The 20,931-nt window shown below is 36.0% G+C and overlaps 1 protein-coding gene across 19 annotated transcripts in view; it reads right to left on the reverse strand.

The window, feature by feature from the left end:
- unc-104 (kinesin family member unc-104) overlaps positions 1 to 20,931 on the reverse strand; it is a 439,225-nt gene that overhangs the window by 229,768 nt on the left and 188,526 nt on the right. For all 19 annotated transcript variants that reach the window (XM_069849498.1, XM_069849500.1, XM_069849510.1 and 16 more), the window contains one exon: positions 15,279 to 15,386. In XM_069849498.1, coding sequence (XP_069705599.1) covers positions 15,279 to 15,378 — 100 coding nt within the window. In that variant the 5' untranslated portion in view covers positions 15,379 to 15,386. The remainder of the gene's footprint in view (positions 1 to 15,278; positions 15,387 to 20,931) is intronic.

Consider the following 20,931-nt stretch of genomic DNA (forward strand, 5'->3'; position numbering starts at 1 on the left):
CCAAGGAAATCGAGCCTTTTTGGGAGGGGTACATAACAATCCTTTCCGATGCCAAGTACAGTTAAGTTAAAATAAAAGAAGCCTGCAATAAGCGAGGTTGCGTTATTTCCAAGAAAGGCATCTTCTGTGTACTTAATAAGATTGGTAAAGCTCGAATGGAATTAATTTATATCATCTCGTGGGGTGCGGCGACTTGTGACGGGGGGTGGATTTACTTGCTTTTTCCACTCTGGAATTAATCCCATCCGAGCTTTGCCAGTCTTATTAGGTACACACAAGATGCCTTTCTTGGAAATAACGAAACCACGTGTTTTACATGCTCCTATGATTTGCACTTAAGTGTACTTGGCATCGGAAAGAGTTGTTATGTACCCCTCCCAGAAAGGCTCGATTTTCTTGGACATTGCTAGTGTGATACACCGTGCACTCTGATTATGAAATCACTCACTACTGGTCTGTCACCTCTCGCCGCAATGCAGCTGTCGGTGTGATTCCTGACGCACATGACGTCGTTCAAATTGGTTATCAGAGATCGGAAACAACCCTGTATTGTTTCCAATATTAATGCTGTTCGAACAGAAATGCTATTTTTCCAATGTTCAAAAATTCTGGTGTGTGGAAGTATACAGCCGTTGGTTTAAATTAATTTTATCAGTTGTATAAATGATGGTCTTTAATATGAATTTTATCTAGGTATCTTCCCATTGTATTGCATTGTGCTGTTTCAGAAAAAAATCACATACGTTATTCTGATGCCATACCGAGTTCCCTTTTTATGTTTGGTACAAAAGTTTGCAGTGTGGGTTGAAACTGGGCTTTGAAAGAACATTGCATACGTAAATTCTGATACCATAATTTGCAATTAAGATATCCTAAAACACAATCAAAAACGAAGGTACGCAAGTTCTTGCCTAAGAACGCTGGTTTATGATTCCTAAGGGGGGAAGGAAAATTAAATTCATGAAATGTCTCCATATAATGGATAAAAAAGAAACTCTGAGATAGTAGCGGAGTTAAAAAATGAATAATTTCCCTTTCCACTAACGAGAGAAGTGTGATAGCATCGCTCATTTCGTGCTTTTATTTGTAGAGCTTCCAGCCTCGGATTCTTGGCTGGATTCCATGACGGGAACGAGGAAATGGACTGTTGTTTTGCTTCTTCAGCAACTCGTTTACCGCACGTCAGTTGTTATATCTCTTACGATCTAAATACCAAGTTACAAGTAAAAGTGTCAGTATAAAACGGCTTCCTTTTAGGAAATACAGAAGGAAAATTATGATCACAAAATATATAGTAATTTGAGATGTAACCTCCACTGAAACATATTCACAGCTCTCATGAGAAATAAGTGGAATCACGGAGAAAAATTACTATGGAAATGAATGTAAAAACATATATAATTAATAATTAAAACAGCGAATTTCTTTAAAAGCAAAACTGCGAGTAACCAACTTCATATGGTAGTGAACAAGAGACTGGATAAATCATTGACAGTGAATGAAAGGATGGATGACTGAATTACAAACTAAGAATGAATGACAGAGCTTTACAGCGGTGAATATTTACAATTAATCATACAAATATTTGAAACTACATTAATTTTACTGTAGGTGCAGTGAATGAGTGACAGAATGAGACAGTATATGAGAAATTGAAACAGTTACTGGAAATGGCAATGAATGAAGAATCGAACAATAACGGAATGAGTGTATAAAGAAGCGATGACACAAGTACAAAATTAAAATTATGCTCTATTCGGACGTCATTGAAATGGGTCATTGGGCTAACTGACCTAGTTACGTAAGCACCAAGCCTTATGACTACTCGTTTCATTCCTGGATTCAGGAGTATTAAGAGCATATGTACGTGAACGACTGCAAATAATATCAGAAAAATTCAGGCTCTAAATTTCTAAAATTTTCCAAGAAAATGAACTCACAAGTGGACAAAAATTACAATGTATCATAACAAGACTTATTAGAACTTAAATTTGCACTTATCATTTGGTAACCATAACATTGTTAGGGTTTCTCTGACATCTTTAATTTTTTAACTGCATGCAATAAACATTTATTTCTAAAAGGTAGACTACTCTCAGACAAGTAGAGTTGTTAATTTTAACATAATTAATTGTTTATGTGTCCTATATAAAATATATTAAAATTTACGTAATGTTTTGCGACCTAATTTTTTTTTTAATCTGGGCATTATTGTAGTCTACTTTTTGCATAAATGGATGTGAAATAAGTGTGCAAAATTTCAGCATTCTATCTCTAATGGTTGTGGAGTTATGAAATAATATGTGTGGAAAAATTTCAACTTTTGGGAAAATTTAATTTAAAGATAAAAGTGAGAGTCTTAACTGACCTGTATTGTGTTAGAACATGTTCATTTAAATCACAAATAAATAAATAAACTATATATCACTGAGTTCAGAAAAAACTGCGTAATATTTTAATACAAAAAAAAGAAAACAAAAAAGATTTTTCAAAAATATTCACGTACATACTCCTTAATTTTAATGAAACAAAAATACCGAAGAAAAAGAGGAGATAAAATCTTCCTTGCGCGAGCTATACTTCAACTGTCACAGTGTCATCTTCAATGATATTAGGCCTATTGCTTTTATTATCAATACCCACATTAACTTGATCAGCATTTCATGTTGAAGATATACCGATAAGCTGTCACAATTTGACTATAATTATGTGTGTGTATTCCGCCTTGTATGATAAGCAAAGGCGGAATACACACACATAATTATAGTCAAACTGATCAGCATTTTTACATACTGAAGGATGTTCAGACTAATAAACTTGATCAGCGAGAGTAGCTCCAATTAGTAAAGTAATTAATTTAAATATTTCGTTATTCAAACTTCAATTACTATAGACTATATTTAACTCATATAACAATATGAAGAATAAAATAATAATAATAATAATAATAATAATAATAACAATAATAATAATAATAATAATAATAATAATAATAATAATAATAATAATAATAATAATAAGCGCACGTACAAGCTCCAAAAACATTGAAGAAGGAATTAATTTGTTTTGCATCAAACGAAAGGAAGGATTTAAAGCGGTATGGCCAAAACACACATCTTGAATACGCCGCGGAGCTGTGAAATTAACTTCTTTTGAAAAATATAGTTCCCACGTGGTGGAATTCGTTTCTAAGAAGTTGATGACATATTTAGCTCAAAATAAGTTAAAAGTGTATTTATTTTGATTTGTATAATAGCTCTTCAACTATTACAGAAGACTGAGTTTTAAGCCGGTCAGAGAATTAACAATAAACTAGTTAATACTGGGTTTTATTCACTTTTTTAAGGTATGTATCGGAAAATTCAGTTCTAACTTGTTGGTTACAGCTTAAACTATTTCCACTAGTTCCAACTGGAAATAGTCACACAACAAACTTAACTAAAGTATGAACCGCAAATTGCCTATTTCTGGCTCATACTGCTTTTGATTCATTCCACCCAATAAAATAACAAGATGATGGAAACATTTATAGTACTTTAAAGAGTCTTCTAAGCATAAACATAAATACGAGTATTTCAGGTCCAATGTTGTGATGGTTAAGGTTAATCACAACAGCAGCTATCGTGTTAAGAGTTGCAACTGATGTCAAACTTTAATGTAGACAAAGAGTGGCAGGGCACTTGCACTTACGGGGGAAAATCAATAGAATACGAGGTCGCTATATTAGTACAGAGGTTACTATGCTTTAACACGAATACAATACGGGTCGACTTGTTTAGATACTGGAGCAGCCGCGCAGGCTGAGATGATCACTAAAGAACAATGAGGATTCGAACGTTGCCTTCATCAAACAAACCATAGCTGACGCATCATTAGAGGTTTTCGTTCCACGTCGGAGAACAGGGCTGAAGACCAGGCATATCCGAGTGGAGTTTTTGGTAGATTATGTTGTCTGGTAGTTTTCCTGTTTCGTTTGCAATTATTTCACTGATGTTCTATAATAAACTATCACTTTCATTACAGTTGCAAACAGACATAGGAAGCTCCTCACCGTATGAAATTAAATAAACGGGCATGTTAGGTTGTGTATAATAATTATAATAAAATGTTGAAGTTAATCTTGAAAAATTAGAAAATATGTTAACATACTAGGAAGACAACGTAATTTATTTAATATAGGCCTAATCTCTGTGTGTGTGTCCAATGCCTACCCACTCTATTGCGTGATTCGGGTTCCGCATATTGCAGATAGATGGCAGACTATGACCCATTTTCAAATTCACTTCGGCAGGCCACGCTATGCATGATATGTATCTATCTGTGGAGAGTTATATCGTGTACTAGAGCGAGTGTATGTGCAAGTGTTCATGTAAGTGTAGTGTACGGAGTGAATAAGAATGGAGATGGGAAAAGGGAAAACCCAGTGCCGGCACTTAGCCTACTCCTGTCGTCGAATAGCTCCAAGGGGGCTGCCAGGTTTAACGTCCCCGTCAAACGGACAAATCACTACCAACAGTGACACATGCTTCTCTTCATATACAGTACACTGCGGAGAGATTTGAGATTTAACCCACGCATATTGCTGCACAATCTAGTGATTAGAAGTTGTGCACCGCCACCTCTCCTAGTCCCGAGGTAGAAATTTTACACGAAAATTTCTGACCTCGCCGGGAATTGAACCCGGGCCGGCTAGTCTGGAGATCTAGCATACTTGATTTCCAAACAAAAAGTTTGTATAAAAACAAGATAAATAACTATAGGCCAATTAACAAGCTATTCTAGAATTTAACTCGTTACTTAGGTCTATTAAGCACTTCAGCCCAATCAATGCATTGTGCGTATATTTTTCGCCATCGAATATCTAACACTTTAACCCAATTCGTACGTTTTAACTATCCTGCATATCTTCAAAATCTTTGCAGCGATGTTAGGGACTGATCTTTCGCTCTTATGACTTGAGTATCAAGACGCCACTGTAATTTCATTATGCCTACGACGCAGAAAATGGTTAGATTAGTAATTCTGGCACATCTTTTAGTTTTATACCTCCTATAAAGTCATACAGGGCCTAGTATGCGATTACGACATATGCCTACTTTGTACAATGCTAAAAATGAATTTTAACTTCTTATTTATTTGAACTTTCCGTAGGACTTACAATTAACAGACAGGAATATAATTTTAACATTACAAATTATTTATCTTTCGAAAACATGTGAAAAACATTGAGAAGGCACGGGTCATGTAAATAAATGTGAGCTTTTAAAGAAAGACAAGATCAGCACCAGTATACTTGTTCTTGCAGAAATTGGGAAACAACAGAATATAATCCTCTATCAAAATATTAATTTATATGCAAAATCAAATACATGTAAAATCGTCGATCAGGGTCAAAGAACATCGCTTTTGTACGTGTTATGAAATGTTAAATTAAACATACGTTTTGCATACAAATATGAGCTTCACGGATTACAAATTAATGCTAATGCGTATGAAGGTAATAAGGTGTGTCGTGTACAATTAGAAAAATAATCAATACAACTGCGTACTAACGTCACAATGAAATGCATTTGTAAATGTAAACACGTGAATGGGTTGACGGTTCAGAAATGTAATGCACTGACAATAGCGTAAAACGTGGAATTGCATGTCAACTCGTAAGCTTCGAGATATCGATAACCTACATCTGGAATAACTGAATCTGCCAGCTCTAGCAACCATCTTGATAACAGTGCAGTATCCATTTAAACGCAGCGTCACTTCTGACATCTGGTGCACATGACAAGATAATGAGAGAAGCGGATAATTAGATCCCGAGCGTGGAGCGATGACATACGGCCCTAGGGTCCTAACTCGAGCAAATACGTCCATTTGCTTGTATTGTTTTGCATCTCCAATAGACTATCGAAATAAAGATAATCTCGGAGGCCTAGTGCTCAGCATGTTTACTACCGTATTACAACCGAGATTCACGGATACAAAACCAGTGGGGCATGAATTCTTAATGGTCATGAAACATCCTCAATAGGGGTTCCTTCGAAATATAATGAGGCTCGCATCGCAAACTTAAGTAGCCCTATGTAAAATAATCCTAATCCGAATGAATATGTGCAGTAGGCTACTGCATAAATCTTACTCTTCTTTGAAACAGATGAAATGAAATGAAATTATTAGCCTAAAAATGCCACGTTGAGGGCAAAGGCCTCCTCCTATAGAGGAAGGGCTCTACTTGGTGAGCTACTCCACGTAAGAGATGTTTGCATGTTTGGAATTGTTTACTTGGTTCACATTCTGCACTATTTTGATATTGTTCGCTTAACTTATTTCTGTCGCACTGATTTTAGTCACTATTCACTTGTCTTCATAGGTTTTTCAGTCGTTTATATTACTTTCTCTGCTTGACCAACGGCTTCCTAGACGTTCTCTGAAAAGGTCGGCCCATTTTGTTTTTGGTCTTCCGCGTGATCTCTTGCCAATGCGGGGTTCCATACAGCGTATTCCGAATCTCACCGGACCGGTGGACAACAATGACGTCACGCTGCAGCGAAATAGGAACAAAACTGCTGGAAGGTTCGATGGCTATCATGGCGGCTGTATAAGTTGTTGTCTGTGCTACGCTAGCAAGATTTTGAGAAATTTCCGTACTGCCATCTCGTTCAAAGAAAAGAGAACATAAACAATTTATTTCTTGAATCAATATTAATAACTGGTCCGTTGACATGTTTGCTCATAAGCCATTAACACTGGTTTCACGTTGTGCTCATTACAAACAATACAGCAGAACCAAAGCAGAACACACCGCCATGATACAACAGTGCACGATGTCATCGTCTGCTAATTCCCGCTCTATACAAGAAACAATCAGATTCACTGATGGCGGCTGATAGAGACTGCCACCACCTCTGCAAGCTGATGGAACCGGTGCGACACCAGTGGAGCATCAGTGACGTCATCGTTGAAATTCGGAATACCGTGATGTCATCAGATTGCTCAGCGCTGAGATTCGGAATTCGCTCATAGTCAGCGTATTCCGAATCTCACCGGTCCGGTGGCATCAATGACGTCACGTTGCAGCGAAATAAGGAACAAAACTGCTGGAAGGATCGATGACTGTCATGGCGACTGTACAAGTTGTTGTCTGTGCTACGCTAGCAAAATTTTGCGAAATTTTCGTACTCCCATCTCGTTCAAAGAAAAGATAGCATAAACAATTTATTTCTTGAACCAATAGTAATAACTGGTCCGTTGACATGTTCGCTCATAAGTCATTAACATATTGTCTTTACGTTGTGCTCATTACAAACAATACAGCAGAACTAAAGCAGAACACACCGCCATGACACAACAGTGCACGATGTTATTCGTCTGCTAATTCCCGCCCTATACAAGAACCAATCAGATTCACTGATGGAGACTGCCACCACCTCTGCAAGTTGATGGCACCGGTGCGACACCGGTGGAGCATCAATGACGTCATCGATGGAATTCGGAACACCGTGATGCCATCGGATTGCTCACCGGTGAGATTCGGAATACGCTCAGTGTGACTTTCTGCGTCCATCTTCCGTCTCTAAGTCTTGCAACATGGCCTCCCCACTTCCATTTGGTGTTAGTGGCTTGCAGTGCTGGATCTTCAATTGTTGACATCTTTTGGAGCACTCTGTTTGGAACTCTGTCCCTCCGTGATAAGCCTAGTATCCTTCTCAGCATTTCCCCTTGGTATATTTGGAGATTGTTATTAGTCACAAAATCGATCAATTGTAGGCCTGTTTTTGGTAATGTGCTGATTGCTAAGGAGTGATAAAATCAATGACTATGAATTTTGTTGTTGGTAATATGTTCGTTGTCGAGAGAGTGATTTAAAATATTTCATAGTGAGTTATATGAGTTTATTACAAAACAACCTCCTTGACAGATACCCCATGCTTTGCTCAGGACAGAATATTTCATTACTAGTGCTGGAAGTTAAAACTAACTATAAGTAAAATAGCATGTTTAGCGTACCGTATGTTTATATACAATAAATTTGTAAAATGGAGAGATCCCTATCAGTGGACGCATTGTTTAAGCTGGTGAATGCACTAGTATGACTAAAACAAGACTTTGTTAATTTTTTATTCAATTTCTTGCATTCACTTGTATTAATGTCTTGAAATTGAAGTAAAATAATTTTCATTAACCTGAAATTCTCTGGAGAAGGGTATTTTCAAGTTCCTGCGAGAGGAATTCCCCTGACTAATCCTGTGATTCGTCACCACTTATCTAGTTTAAACAAAAATATTATAAGACTCACAACCAAATTGTTAACTCTAGGATAATGTTACTGCATTTTGTAATGTGAAGTATTATAGACAATAACGTCTACATATAAGTTACTATCACAGCAACTAAAGTCAATATTTAACTTTTAATTCCAATAATGACGAAATATTTCTAACCTACACTGCATACAATTCGAATAAATAGTCACAAGCGAATTCATTAAGTAATGGAAGTAATACTTCAGAAGAAAAAACTAGTACGCTAAAATTAGATACTAACTTATATTAATTTTGGCGAGGCGATGGTTCGTATAACCAGAGTTACGCTGTAGATTTTCTAAGTGGTTTGAAACTTTCAATCTATTTACAAAAACAATGCTTGGAAAAAGCGATATGTTAAATTAAGTTCTAAAGTAAGCAAGTGACATTACGTTAATTGTGCTACTGTCTACACAACCAAGCAAATTAATTATGAGGAAGCGGCAGAAGTACGCGCACACCTGAGCTATAGACATAATGAGAATGCTTCAGAAGAACCACAGTTCCACTTCGTTGGCACAGTTATTAGTGCCCATGTTTAAAGTTTCAAAGTACAACCTTTTATTTCAACATGTTTCGTAAATAGGATTTGAATTAAGGCTACTCTTCAGAACAAATTCATAAACATTCAACGAAAAATTCTAGACAGCTAGCAATTGTAAGTCTTCATTTAGCATCATCTGCATTAATTTATATTTACACTATCCAGTTAGAGAAAAAAGAATTAACTGTGGAGGCTGCGAACAAAACCGGTCACTTCCAAAATATTATTTTTTTTCAGGACGTAGAAAAAACTGTATCGAGCCTTCACTTTACCCCAAAGTGAACGATAATTTTATGAGCCGTGCTTGTTACGACCGTTGTTCTAATAGTGTCAATAATCATGATTTTAGTTATTTTCTGTGCATTTTATAGACAAAAAACTTTTGTAAATGTCCGGTTTTGTTTGAAAATGTGAGGGAAATGTTCATTTTTGATCGAAAAAAAAAAGCTATTTGACATTTATAACAGTAAAACATGCAGGTCACTTACATCAACTGTATCATGGAGTAACGAATATAACACTGCATGGTAATTATGTAGTAAGCATCGGCCAGGCAATCTTCCAGCAATAGGAGTCCAGAGCACATAGGCTTACATTACCAAATATATACATATACGAGTATTTTAATTAAATTTTGAACATTTTCTTATGACTAGCATATTGCGAGTCCCTTTGCGCTCTAACGGAAAAAAAATATGTGCTCAGGACCTCTATTTGGGAAGATGACGGCCTGGCCGGTGCTTACTACATAATCACCCGTACCGTAACACTTTTATAATAAGTTCAATTAAAAAACATTTAGCTCAATTACATGGCTGCACATCGCATAAAAATAAAAATATGAATAGAATAGCCTATCTCCCTAAATATCTTTCACTTTCATTCTACTGTATCATGGACAAATGAATCCTACAACACTTTCACAATAATTTCAATTAGCAATAGATATTATCACTCTTGTACGTACAAGTGTAAATGACTCATTTTTAATGGATTAGTAATTAAACCACATACAAAGTGTTAGAAATGTCCGTTTTTGATACAAAAAACGCAATGAAAAAAAAAATTTTTTGTTTTCGGTGGAAATGTCCGGTTTTGTTTGTAACCTCCACAATTGACTTAAATTAGCAACAGTGTAATGGCAATAGCACAGGAAACGGAGCACTCAAAGAAAATATGTCTTCTGAATGTTTTATATTGGATTAGTCGTCCTCGGCAGCCTAGTAGTTATCGTGCCTAATTCTGGATCCCAAGAACGCGTATTCAATCCCGGCCGAGGATGACGGATATTCTATTGGTGAATAAAGACAAATAATTCTGTAACCAGACTTCAACACTACTCTTGGGAATAAATACCAAACCGATAATGATCTCTGCTAATATAACAGTGAGTTTCTCGAGTCGCTATAGGGATAATAATTATCTGATAGAGATAACTGAAAATGTGTCGATTTTTAATGTCACTGGTCCCGAGCTATGTGTACCATATCGGCCGATGAACAAGAACTAATAGCAAAAATTAACAATGGACATTAAGCAAAAACCAATTAAGGAGACATGCCTTAGTTGTCAAGTGCTCGATATTACAAACTACTCAACATATCATCCAAATAAGTATAAGGCCCAAGGCCTGTTGCGGTCTCAGTGAGTCATTCTCGGGAATCTCTCCCCCTGAACCATGGCTTTTGAAAGTCTATTACGATTCGTTCGTTGGACATAGTTTTTCCACTGCAGCTGGTACTTGTTTATAATTTGTGAGACTGGTTGTAATTGAAGTTCTTGTATGATATCCTCATTTCTTTTGCAGTCCAAGCGATTATATCCTAGTGTTGCTCTCACAAATTTCATTTCACAGGCCGTTATTCTGCTAATATCCGTACTTCTCATTGTCCATACTTCACTTCCGTAACATAATACAGGTCTGACTAAGGTTTCATACAAACGTATTCTTGTGTGTCGATGTACTAGGGTAGGCTTCATATTTTGTTGATTATTCCCATTGTTTTATTGTATATATAAATTTTATACCTTATATCTGTTTAAATTATAGTCACTCAACATATAAAAAGATTTGTCTAGGGTCGAACCCCGGCCTATCTAAATTTACGACTCAGAACACTAGCAAGAAGCCAGGGAAAACTAACAACATGTTTTCGAGGAGTACAATGAACCTTTTTCCTTAGATTGAGAACGACTGCAGCTCAAATCGACTGTATGGCCGTTATTACATTCAAGTAGGTTATGTTTATCATCAAGATGACAAATAAATGTGCATTTAAATATGAATTTAATTTTTATACATGAATAGTTATAAGCAATTTGCAGAATTCTTATATTAAATATCAATTCAACAACTATATTCACAACATTTTAATTGCAAAAGAGATGTCTGCTGTCAGACAAGCTAGCGACAAAGTTATTTTCCTAAAATTAAAATTCAAATAAGCCTTCTCTTGGCGACCTCACATCAAAGGAGTGTCACCCACCATGTCTGCTTTCAGTTTGAGACAGAAAAAAGGACAAACATGTTTTCATTTGTTACTTAAGAAATGAAATCACATATTATCATAATAACTAGACCTCGGACTTTTAGGCTCGTTTAGCGTTCGCTGAAACACACGTTCTTTAATGCATCTCTTAGTTTTAGGCAATATCATCACTTGAAAGTTTCTCTTGTTGCATACATTTAGGGATTTTTACATAAAATTGTTGCAACCTATCCTATTCGAGCCTAAAAATCCGAGGTCAACATGATGGAAGGATTTTGCTGTATAGACTTTTAGATTAAAATAAGGTGCTTCTTCAACGAAGTCCAGACCTATAACTGTTGCCTATTTCATTATTTGGTTTCCACTTAAACTAGCCTCACATTCTCGATCATTTTGGACACTACCGGTATCTCTCCACTTCTGTGCTTGTTCTACTAGCTCTAGTACACAGAGCTCCTTCCCTATTTCATCGCTTCAGTTACTGTCATGAGAGAGTAGCCGGCAACCAATAGAAGTATCTCAACCGATTAAATTTCTCTGTTTACGCTGTCACATAAATTCTAGAGAAAATATTGTGACAGTTCAAAAAAGGATCTCGATTTTCACAGAAAATGGCATCTCCATATAGGGTAAAGGTTGGTAAATTGTGATAAAGTAATATTGTGATAGTTCTTTTTGAGAATTTATTACGGGATCCAGATCATTTGTCACGAATGACTCGTCTCACAGACGATTCGTCACACATTACATTTTCGTCACCCGAAGATCTGTCACAGATTACACTTTTGTCACCGGAAGTTTTGTCACACGTTGACTTTCTGTTAGTTTCCACTCCAATTGGCTTTGCTATTTAAGTAGAGTAAAAATAACTACGTTTCCATGGTTACTTGCTAAAAATTTTAGTAATATTTGGAAATTAAGAGTGATATTAGATTCATTTCAACCAAACGTGCGGGCATGAAATTCATATGCAGAGGATTAATATACACGAAAAAAGGGGGCATCGTATGGCTTCGTGACCAAAGTGAAGAATGTAAATCAACGCTGGTATCTACTCTCGATAGGAAGTTCATTGTTAAACAACCTATTGAACATTCTCATGGCCCTGACTGGGGAAGAGTTCAAGTAGCGGTGTGTATGAATTTGATGAAGGCAGTTGCAAGTACATCGGCAGAAACTCCAGCTCAAATCATACAGTGCCATCTTTGGAGGGTATACAGTGAGGCGGCAATGAAACTTCCCAAAAAGGAACAAATTCAGAGAAAAATACGAAAAAGTAGGAGAGAAAATATACACGCAAGAAAAAGAAGAAATACCGTGATTTTGATAAAATAATATTAAGAATTAGATGGAAAATATAACGATTATAAAAATGAAGATAACATATTGGGATTTTTGAGGACCATTGGGCACAATGTTCTAAGCAATTTCTAAATATCTGTATATTCAAATTACAAGAGCCCTTCACTAATACTATGTCTTAATTTTTGATGAAATATTCCAAACCTGTACTGTGATGAAAAGTTGATATGTGACCAAAAACGGTGACGTAATTGACGTTGGGACGAACAGTCTACATGACCAATTATAGAGAACGAAACTTCACTTTTACGAAACATTTGTGACGAAACGTCCTAGACCCTTCATTGCAATTTTACTGAGCGAGAGAAGGACTGGTTTTGTGCAGAAACTTGTCAACGAACATTCCCTTAATACGTTGACGCGAAAAAAACCGATCTTCCTCTCGCTCACTAAAATTGTAATAAATTCTCAAAAAGAACTATCACAATATAACTCATATCACAATATGACCAACCCTTACCCTATTGCACCTTAAAACTGAAAAAAGTAGTTTTTATTTGTGATTTGCTTCTATCTGTTTATTCATTTATGTGTACCACTCTTTTTTGAAATATTCAACAAATATATAATTTTTACAAGTAAATTCATCCAGAAAGCAAACACAAATTAAATAATAGAAAATTTGACTCAAATAATGTAAAATATTTATTAGAAATTTTCCGAAAAAAGTTGAAACATAGCGATTTGCTTAAAATTGGCTTCAACGATTCTATTTTAAATTTTGAATTAACTGACTTTCGTTTCCAAGAAAACTGTCTGAAAATTACACAATGATTACAATTTTAAAGTATGCATTTGAAATAAAACTAATGTTATTAGCAAACTCTTATTAATTTCTTAGCACTATTGTATAAATTTGTACAGAATGGCTTTTTACACAATCTTGGCTTTGAAGTTTTTCTTCTCCGTTTTTATGTCCACTTCACATGGTCATTGTAATAATCTCCGTACAATTTCAAGTATAAATTAACAACGATAAACACATGATGAATAAATTTTCCGTAATATGTAACTTATAAAAAGTGAGTTATAAGCAGGGTTAGGAATTTTAGGTGCGTATTTTTTGTTTTTGTAGTATAAATTAGATCTCACTGAAATAAACTAGCTTATGAAATGTTGTATCTAGACGAGAATTGAAAAAAGATGCTGGAAAATGGCTCAGGAATAGTCTATAGGCAGAATTTTATCGAAACTGATTAAACTCTTATACGATGCACGTTACCTCTAATGAATGATACTGGTACTGTGTAACCTACTGAATACTGAATATAGGCTACAGCCCCTACTAAAAGTTTAATGACACCTCTACATAAATGATGTTTTACTCCTGGCCTTATACTTCTGTGAAACTCCCTAATGTTTAAACAGGGACCAAATACCTGTGAAAAGTGAAGTTTTTACTGCAAACTCAACCTGTCTATCATCCAAACTGTGGATTGTATAAACATTTGTGTTATGAAACTTACTGAAAAATTACATTTTATAGGAAAAAAATTAATTACTCCAGAATGAGTTGACTTAGGTCAGTGAATCTTGGGATACAGTTACACATATCTGAAAGACTTCTTGTGCATTTATTGCTTTTTGTTTAAAAAAATTGTGACAGTTCGTGCAGGCATTGTAATCCAGATTTTTTTTTCCTTTACGAAAAATTTTCATTTTCTAAAATTCTCTTGAGCTTGAAATTCGCGGCAAATAGTCCCGGGACCGCCACTGTCATTTACAACATAACATTAGGAGTTGGTAAAATTAGTCAATCAGCTTATTCCTTCCATTTTTAGTAATCAGCTGCTTGAAAAAAAATGAAAATAGCTCGAAATTCAGTGAGTGTGGACGTGAAGTCGCAGATTATTGATATGTGGAAGAATGACTGGAGATAATATCTCACTCCAGTCCAAAATTCATTGTTCTAAGTCAAAATTCTGGTGTATTTGTTAATGACGCAGAAAAATTCGCTCCGGCGCCAGGGATCGAACCCAGGACCCCCAGTTCTATGCACTGGTTGCTCTACCACTGAGCTACCCTCAGGCTCAATCCACGGCACCGGATTGAATCTTTCTCCTTTCTTTCTCCGTCATTAACAAATAATAACCATAACAGAGAATTCTGTAGGATCAAAGAATTAAAAATCCCTATATACATACATTCTGGAGTAATTGATTTTTTTCCTACACAATACGTAAATTTTCAATAAGTTTCATAACAGACAAATTGTTATATAACCCAGTTTGAAAGATAGACAGATTGTGTTTGCAGTAAAAATTTAACTTTTCGCAGGCATTTGGTCTCTGTATTAACATAAGGGGTTTAACATAAGTATAAAGACAGGAGTGAAACATCATTTAAGGAGGCTTTTGGTAGGCGCTACTATATAGTATACGTATTGTTTTCCGAATGAGTTGATTTCAAATGAAATAGTAGAAAGAGCATCCTAAATAGTTTAGTGAAACAGCACTTTATTTTCCCTCTTTTTGTCTTATTCTAGCATCTTTTCCCCTCTTTTTTTCCTATAGAAATTTCCCCCAAAAGTCCTAACCCTGATTATAAGAAAACCACAACAATGTATTTGTATGCTGTACTCACAGGTGGTGCTGCCGCCCATCTCGATGATGCATTTGCAATCCCGCGAGATCTCGCGGTTGTTGAAGGGCCGAACCCGGACTGCGACCTTCACTGATGACATGTTTTATTCTGCAACAAAACAACAATACACTTTTTATTGGGATCGTGTCTTCACAAAAAATCACCACTCTAATATTTAATGCAAACACATATACTGGGTGTTCATTTCAAAGTGTGTCATGACGTCACTGTTGTGAGTCAGCGATTTGAAGCGAGTTTCAGATTTTATGTCAGAGAAGTTGCCTATTAATCAAGGCGTTCAATCTGAACTTGAGAACGTGTACGGTATAACTTGAACGTCGTAGCAACAGATGGCGGTCTGTACGGTCTGTGTGCTACCTCTTTCGAACTGTGTTTTGCGCGGCCAAGTCGTACGCAGGGTACTTGTTATCGGTTGCGTATGGCAACATTCCACAACACAAATAAAATGCTCCGTGTCCATGTTGACCGTCCATGTTAATGTCAAGAAATACGTAAGAAATCGTCTTAACCCTCTCCCCATATCCTGACAGTAAGAAAAAAAACCCATCTCAGTACATGTTTTGAAACAGTTCACATTCCTGCCACTACCGGCGTTGCCGTACATATCAGTAAGTACTCTTCAGAATGAACGCCGTACTCGCTATGCAACTTCTCTTACTCATAGATAATACACCTCTGCGGAAGTGTAGGAAGATTGAATTCTCTAGGCTCATCGACTAGCCATATGACGGCATACAGCGAACCATGACACACTTTGAACTGAACACCCAGTAGTAGAAGAAGAAATCTCCTGTCTAGCTGAAAATGGGTCAACGAGATGAGTAGATATTTTAGCGTACAATGCTGACACTAAACAGGGCATCATTGTGAGCCCCACGATACGTTTTGAAGTAGAATGTCATCAGTCAGTCGAGGTCCACCTTGAGAAGAAGTCGATCTATGAGCCTACAGTCAACTATTTCAAGCTGAAATATGCCTTAATTCACGTTGAGGTATTCGGCTTGCTCATAGGTGCTCGAGGGACTATACCAGCTTTTTTCGAAGAATTTCGACGGCAGTTTGCTCTACCAACATCTCTGAGGGATGACATTGTGATAATTATGTTAAAAAAAATCCTGCCAAATCCTAATTAATCACATGGTGCCACATTAATAGAAATTGTAATTTTTCACGCCCTATTCTTTGTTTCGCTTCTTTAAAATGTAATATCTATGTTTACATATGTATAATAATTTTTTGAGGATATACTGAGTCCGTAGGGGCTACCCTCAATGGGGGGGGGCAGTTTACTATTATTATTAAGTTATATATGTTTCATGTTCGTTTACAAAGTTCATTAAATAAACAAAGTACAGACATGAATTCAAAGAGAAAATAATGTTTTTTTTTAAATATTCACAGTTTATAAACCTCTGGTCTAGATCCAATGATTATAATTATGAATACTGTAGCTCATGAGATAAGAATGTAGGTCAGGTCGCCCAAGTATAGGCCTATAAAGCCCACAGCGAATCTCCCGTAAATGTGTCGCCACATTCTAACCACTGCTCTCAATGAACTTTTCATTTGACGTGAGTACGATGCTTTCCACACACACACACACACACACACACACACACACACACAACGTTATCTGTACTCTACAAAGCAAATGTGTTACTCGTTGCGTGCTTAAACAGGAAAAAAAAAACGAACTAATTGAGGTACGACGCTAATCAACAGAGAAAATGAGCGGCATTCATTAACCAAATAAAAATCAAATCAAATTATTAAACAGCACAACGCTTTGTAATGTATGTTTTTTACAATGCACGTGCCCAGCAGATTTTATTTAGAATAATTACAGAGAAAAACGGCAGTTTGGGGAGAATTACTGTCCATATTACGACATTACACATGTAAGCGAGTTACGTCAGCTTCATTGTGCCTATTGTACCTATCTAAGATACCTAACACATACTATTAATTCAATTTCGTTCCTTTCCTGAGATTTTAAAGAAATTTCTATATATCTCTATATACAGAAACTTTGCTCCCACAATGCGCCTGTCGTACGCATGCATAAACTCACATAAGTCTGATGCGAGCTACTGAAGGAATAACTCATTTGTGCGTAATGCAATGCAAGCTATTGTGCTTTTTCTTCTGATTGTATGACAACAATGAAGGGATTACTCATTCGTGTGTAGTGTAGTACAAATTATTGTGTTTCCTCTAAATGTTTGATAATAGTACTGCTAGTTTCGACCCAAGACTTTATAATAAAATTACAAACCATTTTCCAAATTTGAAATATTTTAAAATTGAATCTTTTAAAAAATAAATTTATAAAATTATTCATGATATATAATATTAACAAATGTGTGTGTTTTTTACCTTTTTATTTCTGTCGACTAAATTCATGTTTTTATTGAATATCACTGGCTTCTGTCCAATTGTCAATTTATATTAAATGTGTCTTTTTCTCTTTTTTTCTTTTTACTCTTGTGTGTTATTTATCGGTTTGCATTAAGCTAATTACTATATTTAGTAAACTGTCCTTGTAAATTTTATGTTATATTATTGGCTGAGACCACACCGTACACGAGCCTGGCTCTTACGGTAGTGGCTAGAAACATTTTTGTTCTATAATTTTAATTTATACTCACTAACTAGCTAGCTAAATAAATAATAAAATAAATAAATAATATAGCATACTGCAGCGAGTCTTTGTAGTTATGCAAAGACTGAAAGAAAATATCCGACAAGACATTTCGAACATTTCGCAAGAAGCGAATATTCGAGTATTTGAGAAAAATCTGCGAAGATGTCAAAAATGTGTTGAAGCAGGAGGAAGACATTTTGAACAACATCTCTTGTGACACAGGTAAGGTGAACTTGTATCGATTTTTAAACTGTTTGTAAATATTTCCCCCGCCAAACAGGTTTTAGAAACAAAAGCTACTATGGTTCGTTCCAGGAATCTGTGGAGTAGAAAGACGAACAAGACCTCTGCGCAAGTGGTATGTGGGAGGGATAGGGCCAATGACTGCATTGGTGGGGGAGGTATTGCTTGAACGAAGCGAGCAATAGCTTGCATGAGGGGATAATTTTTATCTGAACTCTACCTTCTATCACGATCATCTTACCCCTTAGCGGACTCGAGCTGATGCTGCCCGCAATACACTCCGGCACAGTTAGACTCTGCCCCCATATGCGCGAAGTTAATGCACAGATTCCTAGGACGGACGATAGGTACCGTAGAAACGGAGACCAATTTCTAGGTAAGTGTGCGAGGAGAATATAAGAGCACATGTCGCTGAGCTTGGGGAGTGAGTAAGCATCAAATATCGAGGACCCTGGAATCCGTATGTACTACTTTTTTGTTCCAATATCACACATCCTTGCACCCCCTCAGGATTTTTAAAGATCTTGCCTACAGTGCAGAAAATTTTAAGTTATAGAATGGTCAGTAATTTTTCCAGAATCCTGTCAACAGAAAGCTTTACCGTGTACCAGAAATCTATGACATGGACCATGGGCTTTATTGTATCTATTAAAATTATCATGGGATATGTAGAAAAACGAATTCTTGTTCATTACAGAGAAGCTAACTGAATGCTACATGACTGGAGTCTCAGTTACAATGGCAACAACAAACTGAATAATTGTACCTCATTTCTCTATGTCTCCTAGGTTAACATGCAAACTGCAATTAAGTGAGTGACAAATAGCGTTCATCGCGCATAAGTAATAACCAGAGCAATTAAATCGAGTGGGATACGAGACACAAGATAGCCTACACACAAGCGCGGTTCACATTTATACTACGTATTTAACTTTTCCACAAAATCTCATTGATTTAATCAGCATTAATGATATAACAAAAGATTGACGTAACAACAATAACACTATACTATTAGTAGTTGTAATAATAATAATAATAATAATAATAATAATAATAATAATAATAATAATAATAATAATAATAATAATAATAATAATAATAACAGCACTGAAAGTAAATATAAGAGAAAAAGCAGTCAAATTTTCCCAAGTCTGTGGCAATGCCGGATCTTCTTTTATAGTTGTTAAACACTTAGCCTATCTTAAATAAGCAAGATTAACATATATTACTATCATATAGCACTATCACCTTTCCTTTTTTTAATTTAGCTCCAAAATATGCCATTAGGAAAGTTCAGGATAACAGAGGTTTGGAATTGAACGGGTTATATCAGCTGCTTGTCTATGCGAATGACGTGAATATGTTAGGAGAAATACCAAGAAATATTAGGAAAAACACGGGAATTTTACTTGAAGCAAGTAAAGAGACACGTTTGGATGTAAATCCCGAAAAGACAAAGTATATGATTATGTCTCGTGACGAGAATATTGTACGAAATGGAAATATAAAAATTGGAAATTTATCTTTCGAACAGGTGGAAAAATTCAAATATCTTGGAGCAACAGTAACAAATATAAATGATACTCGAGAGGAAATTAAACGCAGAATAAATATGGGAAATGCCTGTTATTATTCGGTTGAGAAACTTTTATCATCTAGACTGCTGTCAAAAATCTGAAAGTTAGAATTTATAAAATAGTTATATTACCGGTTGTTATGTATGGTTGTGAAACTTGGACTCTCACTTTGAGACAGGAAGAGAGATTAAGGGTGTTTGAGAATAAGGTTGTTAGGAAAATATTTGGGGCTAAAAGAGGGATGAAGTTACAGGAGAATGGAGAAAGTTAGACAACGCAGAACTGCACACGTTGTATTCTTCACCTGACATAATTAGGAACATTAAGTCTAGGCATTTGAGATGGGTAGGGCATGTAGCACGTATGGGCGAATCCAGAAATGCATAATAGAGTGTTAGTTGGGATTCCGAAGGGAAAAAAGACCTTTGGGGAGGCCAGACGTAGATGGAAGGATCATATTAAAATGGAGGATTTGAGGAAGGTGGGATATGATGATAGAGAGTGGATTAATCTTGGACAGGATAGGGACCGATGGCGGGCTTATGTGAGGGCGGCAATGAACCTCCGGGTTCTTTAAAAGCCATAAGTAAAGTCTGGTGTTCTAATTATCCATGGCTTGCATTCGAAGAGAGAACTGGTAGAGTCAAGGCTTTTATAATTTTTTATCTGAACTAGTGATTGTATCACAATTCAATTTATAGTGCTTACGGTTTTTATAAATGTACTCATTTTATTAAGAATATCAAGGTCATGCGTAGATGATGATAAATATTCAAGGTATTGCAGATAAAATTGTTCATACTGCGTTGTTTGTTGCTTGGGTATATTTTGGGTAAGGATTTCTTCCCTTTGAAGATAAGCATTCTACAGTTTTTTCTAACAAAATTTCCATACAATAAATTTTAGCTACCGGTAGGCCTACCTTATACAGAGCTCCAAAAAGGAGAATGGGTACGACAGCGGAATAGCGTGCAAGGGAATCTATCATTCGCAGGTGGACACAAGATTTGTGATTGGCTAGCGATAAGACGAGCCTCTGAACTAAACCAAAATTGAAAACATTGCCCTCTTATTGCGATTTAGTAGCTACCTGACTGCTGCATTCTTAGTGAGTAGTAGCATAGTATGATGTTCGTCTCTCCCCTAGTGTTGTTCAGACGTGTTCTTG

Source organism: Periplaneta americana, chromosome 16 (genome assembly GCF_040183065.1).
Source record: "Periplaneta americana isolate PAMFEO1 chromosome 16, P.americana_PAMFEO1_priV1, whole genome shotgun sequence".
Lineage (NCBI taxonomy): Eukaryota > Metazoa > Arthropoda > Insecta > Blattodea > Blattidae > Periplaneta > Periplaneta americana.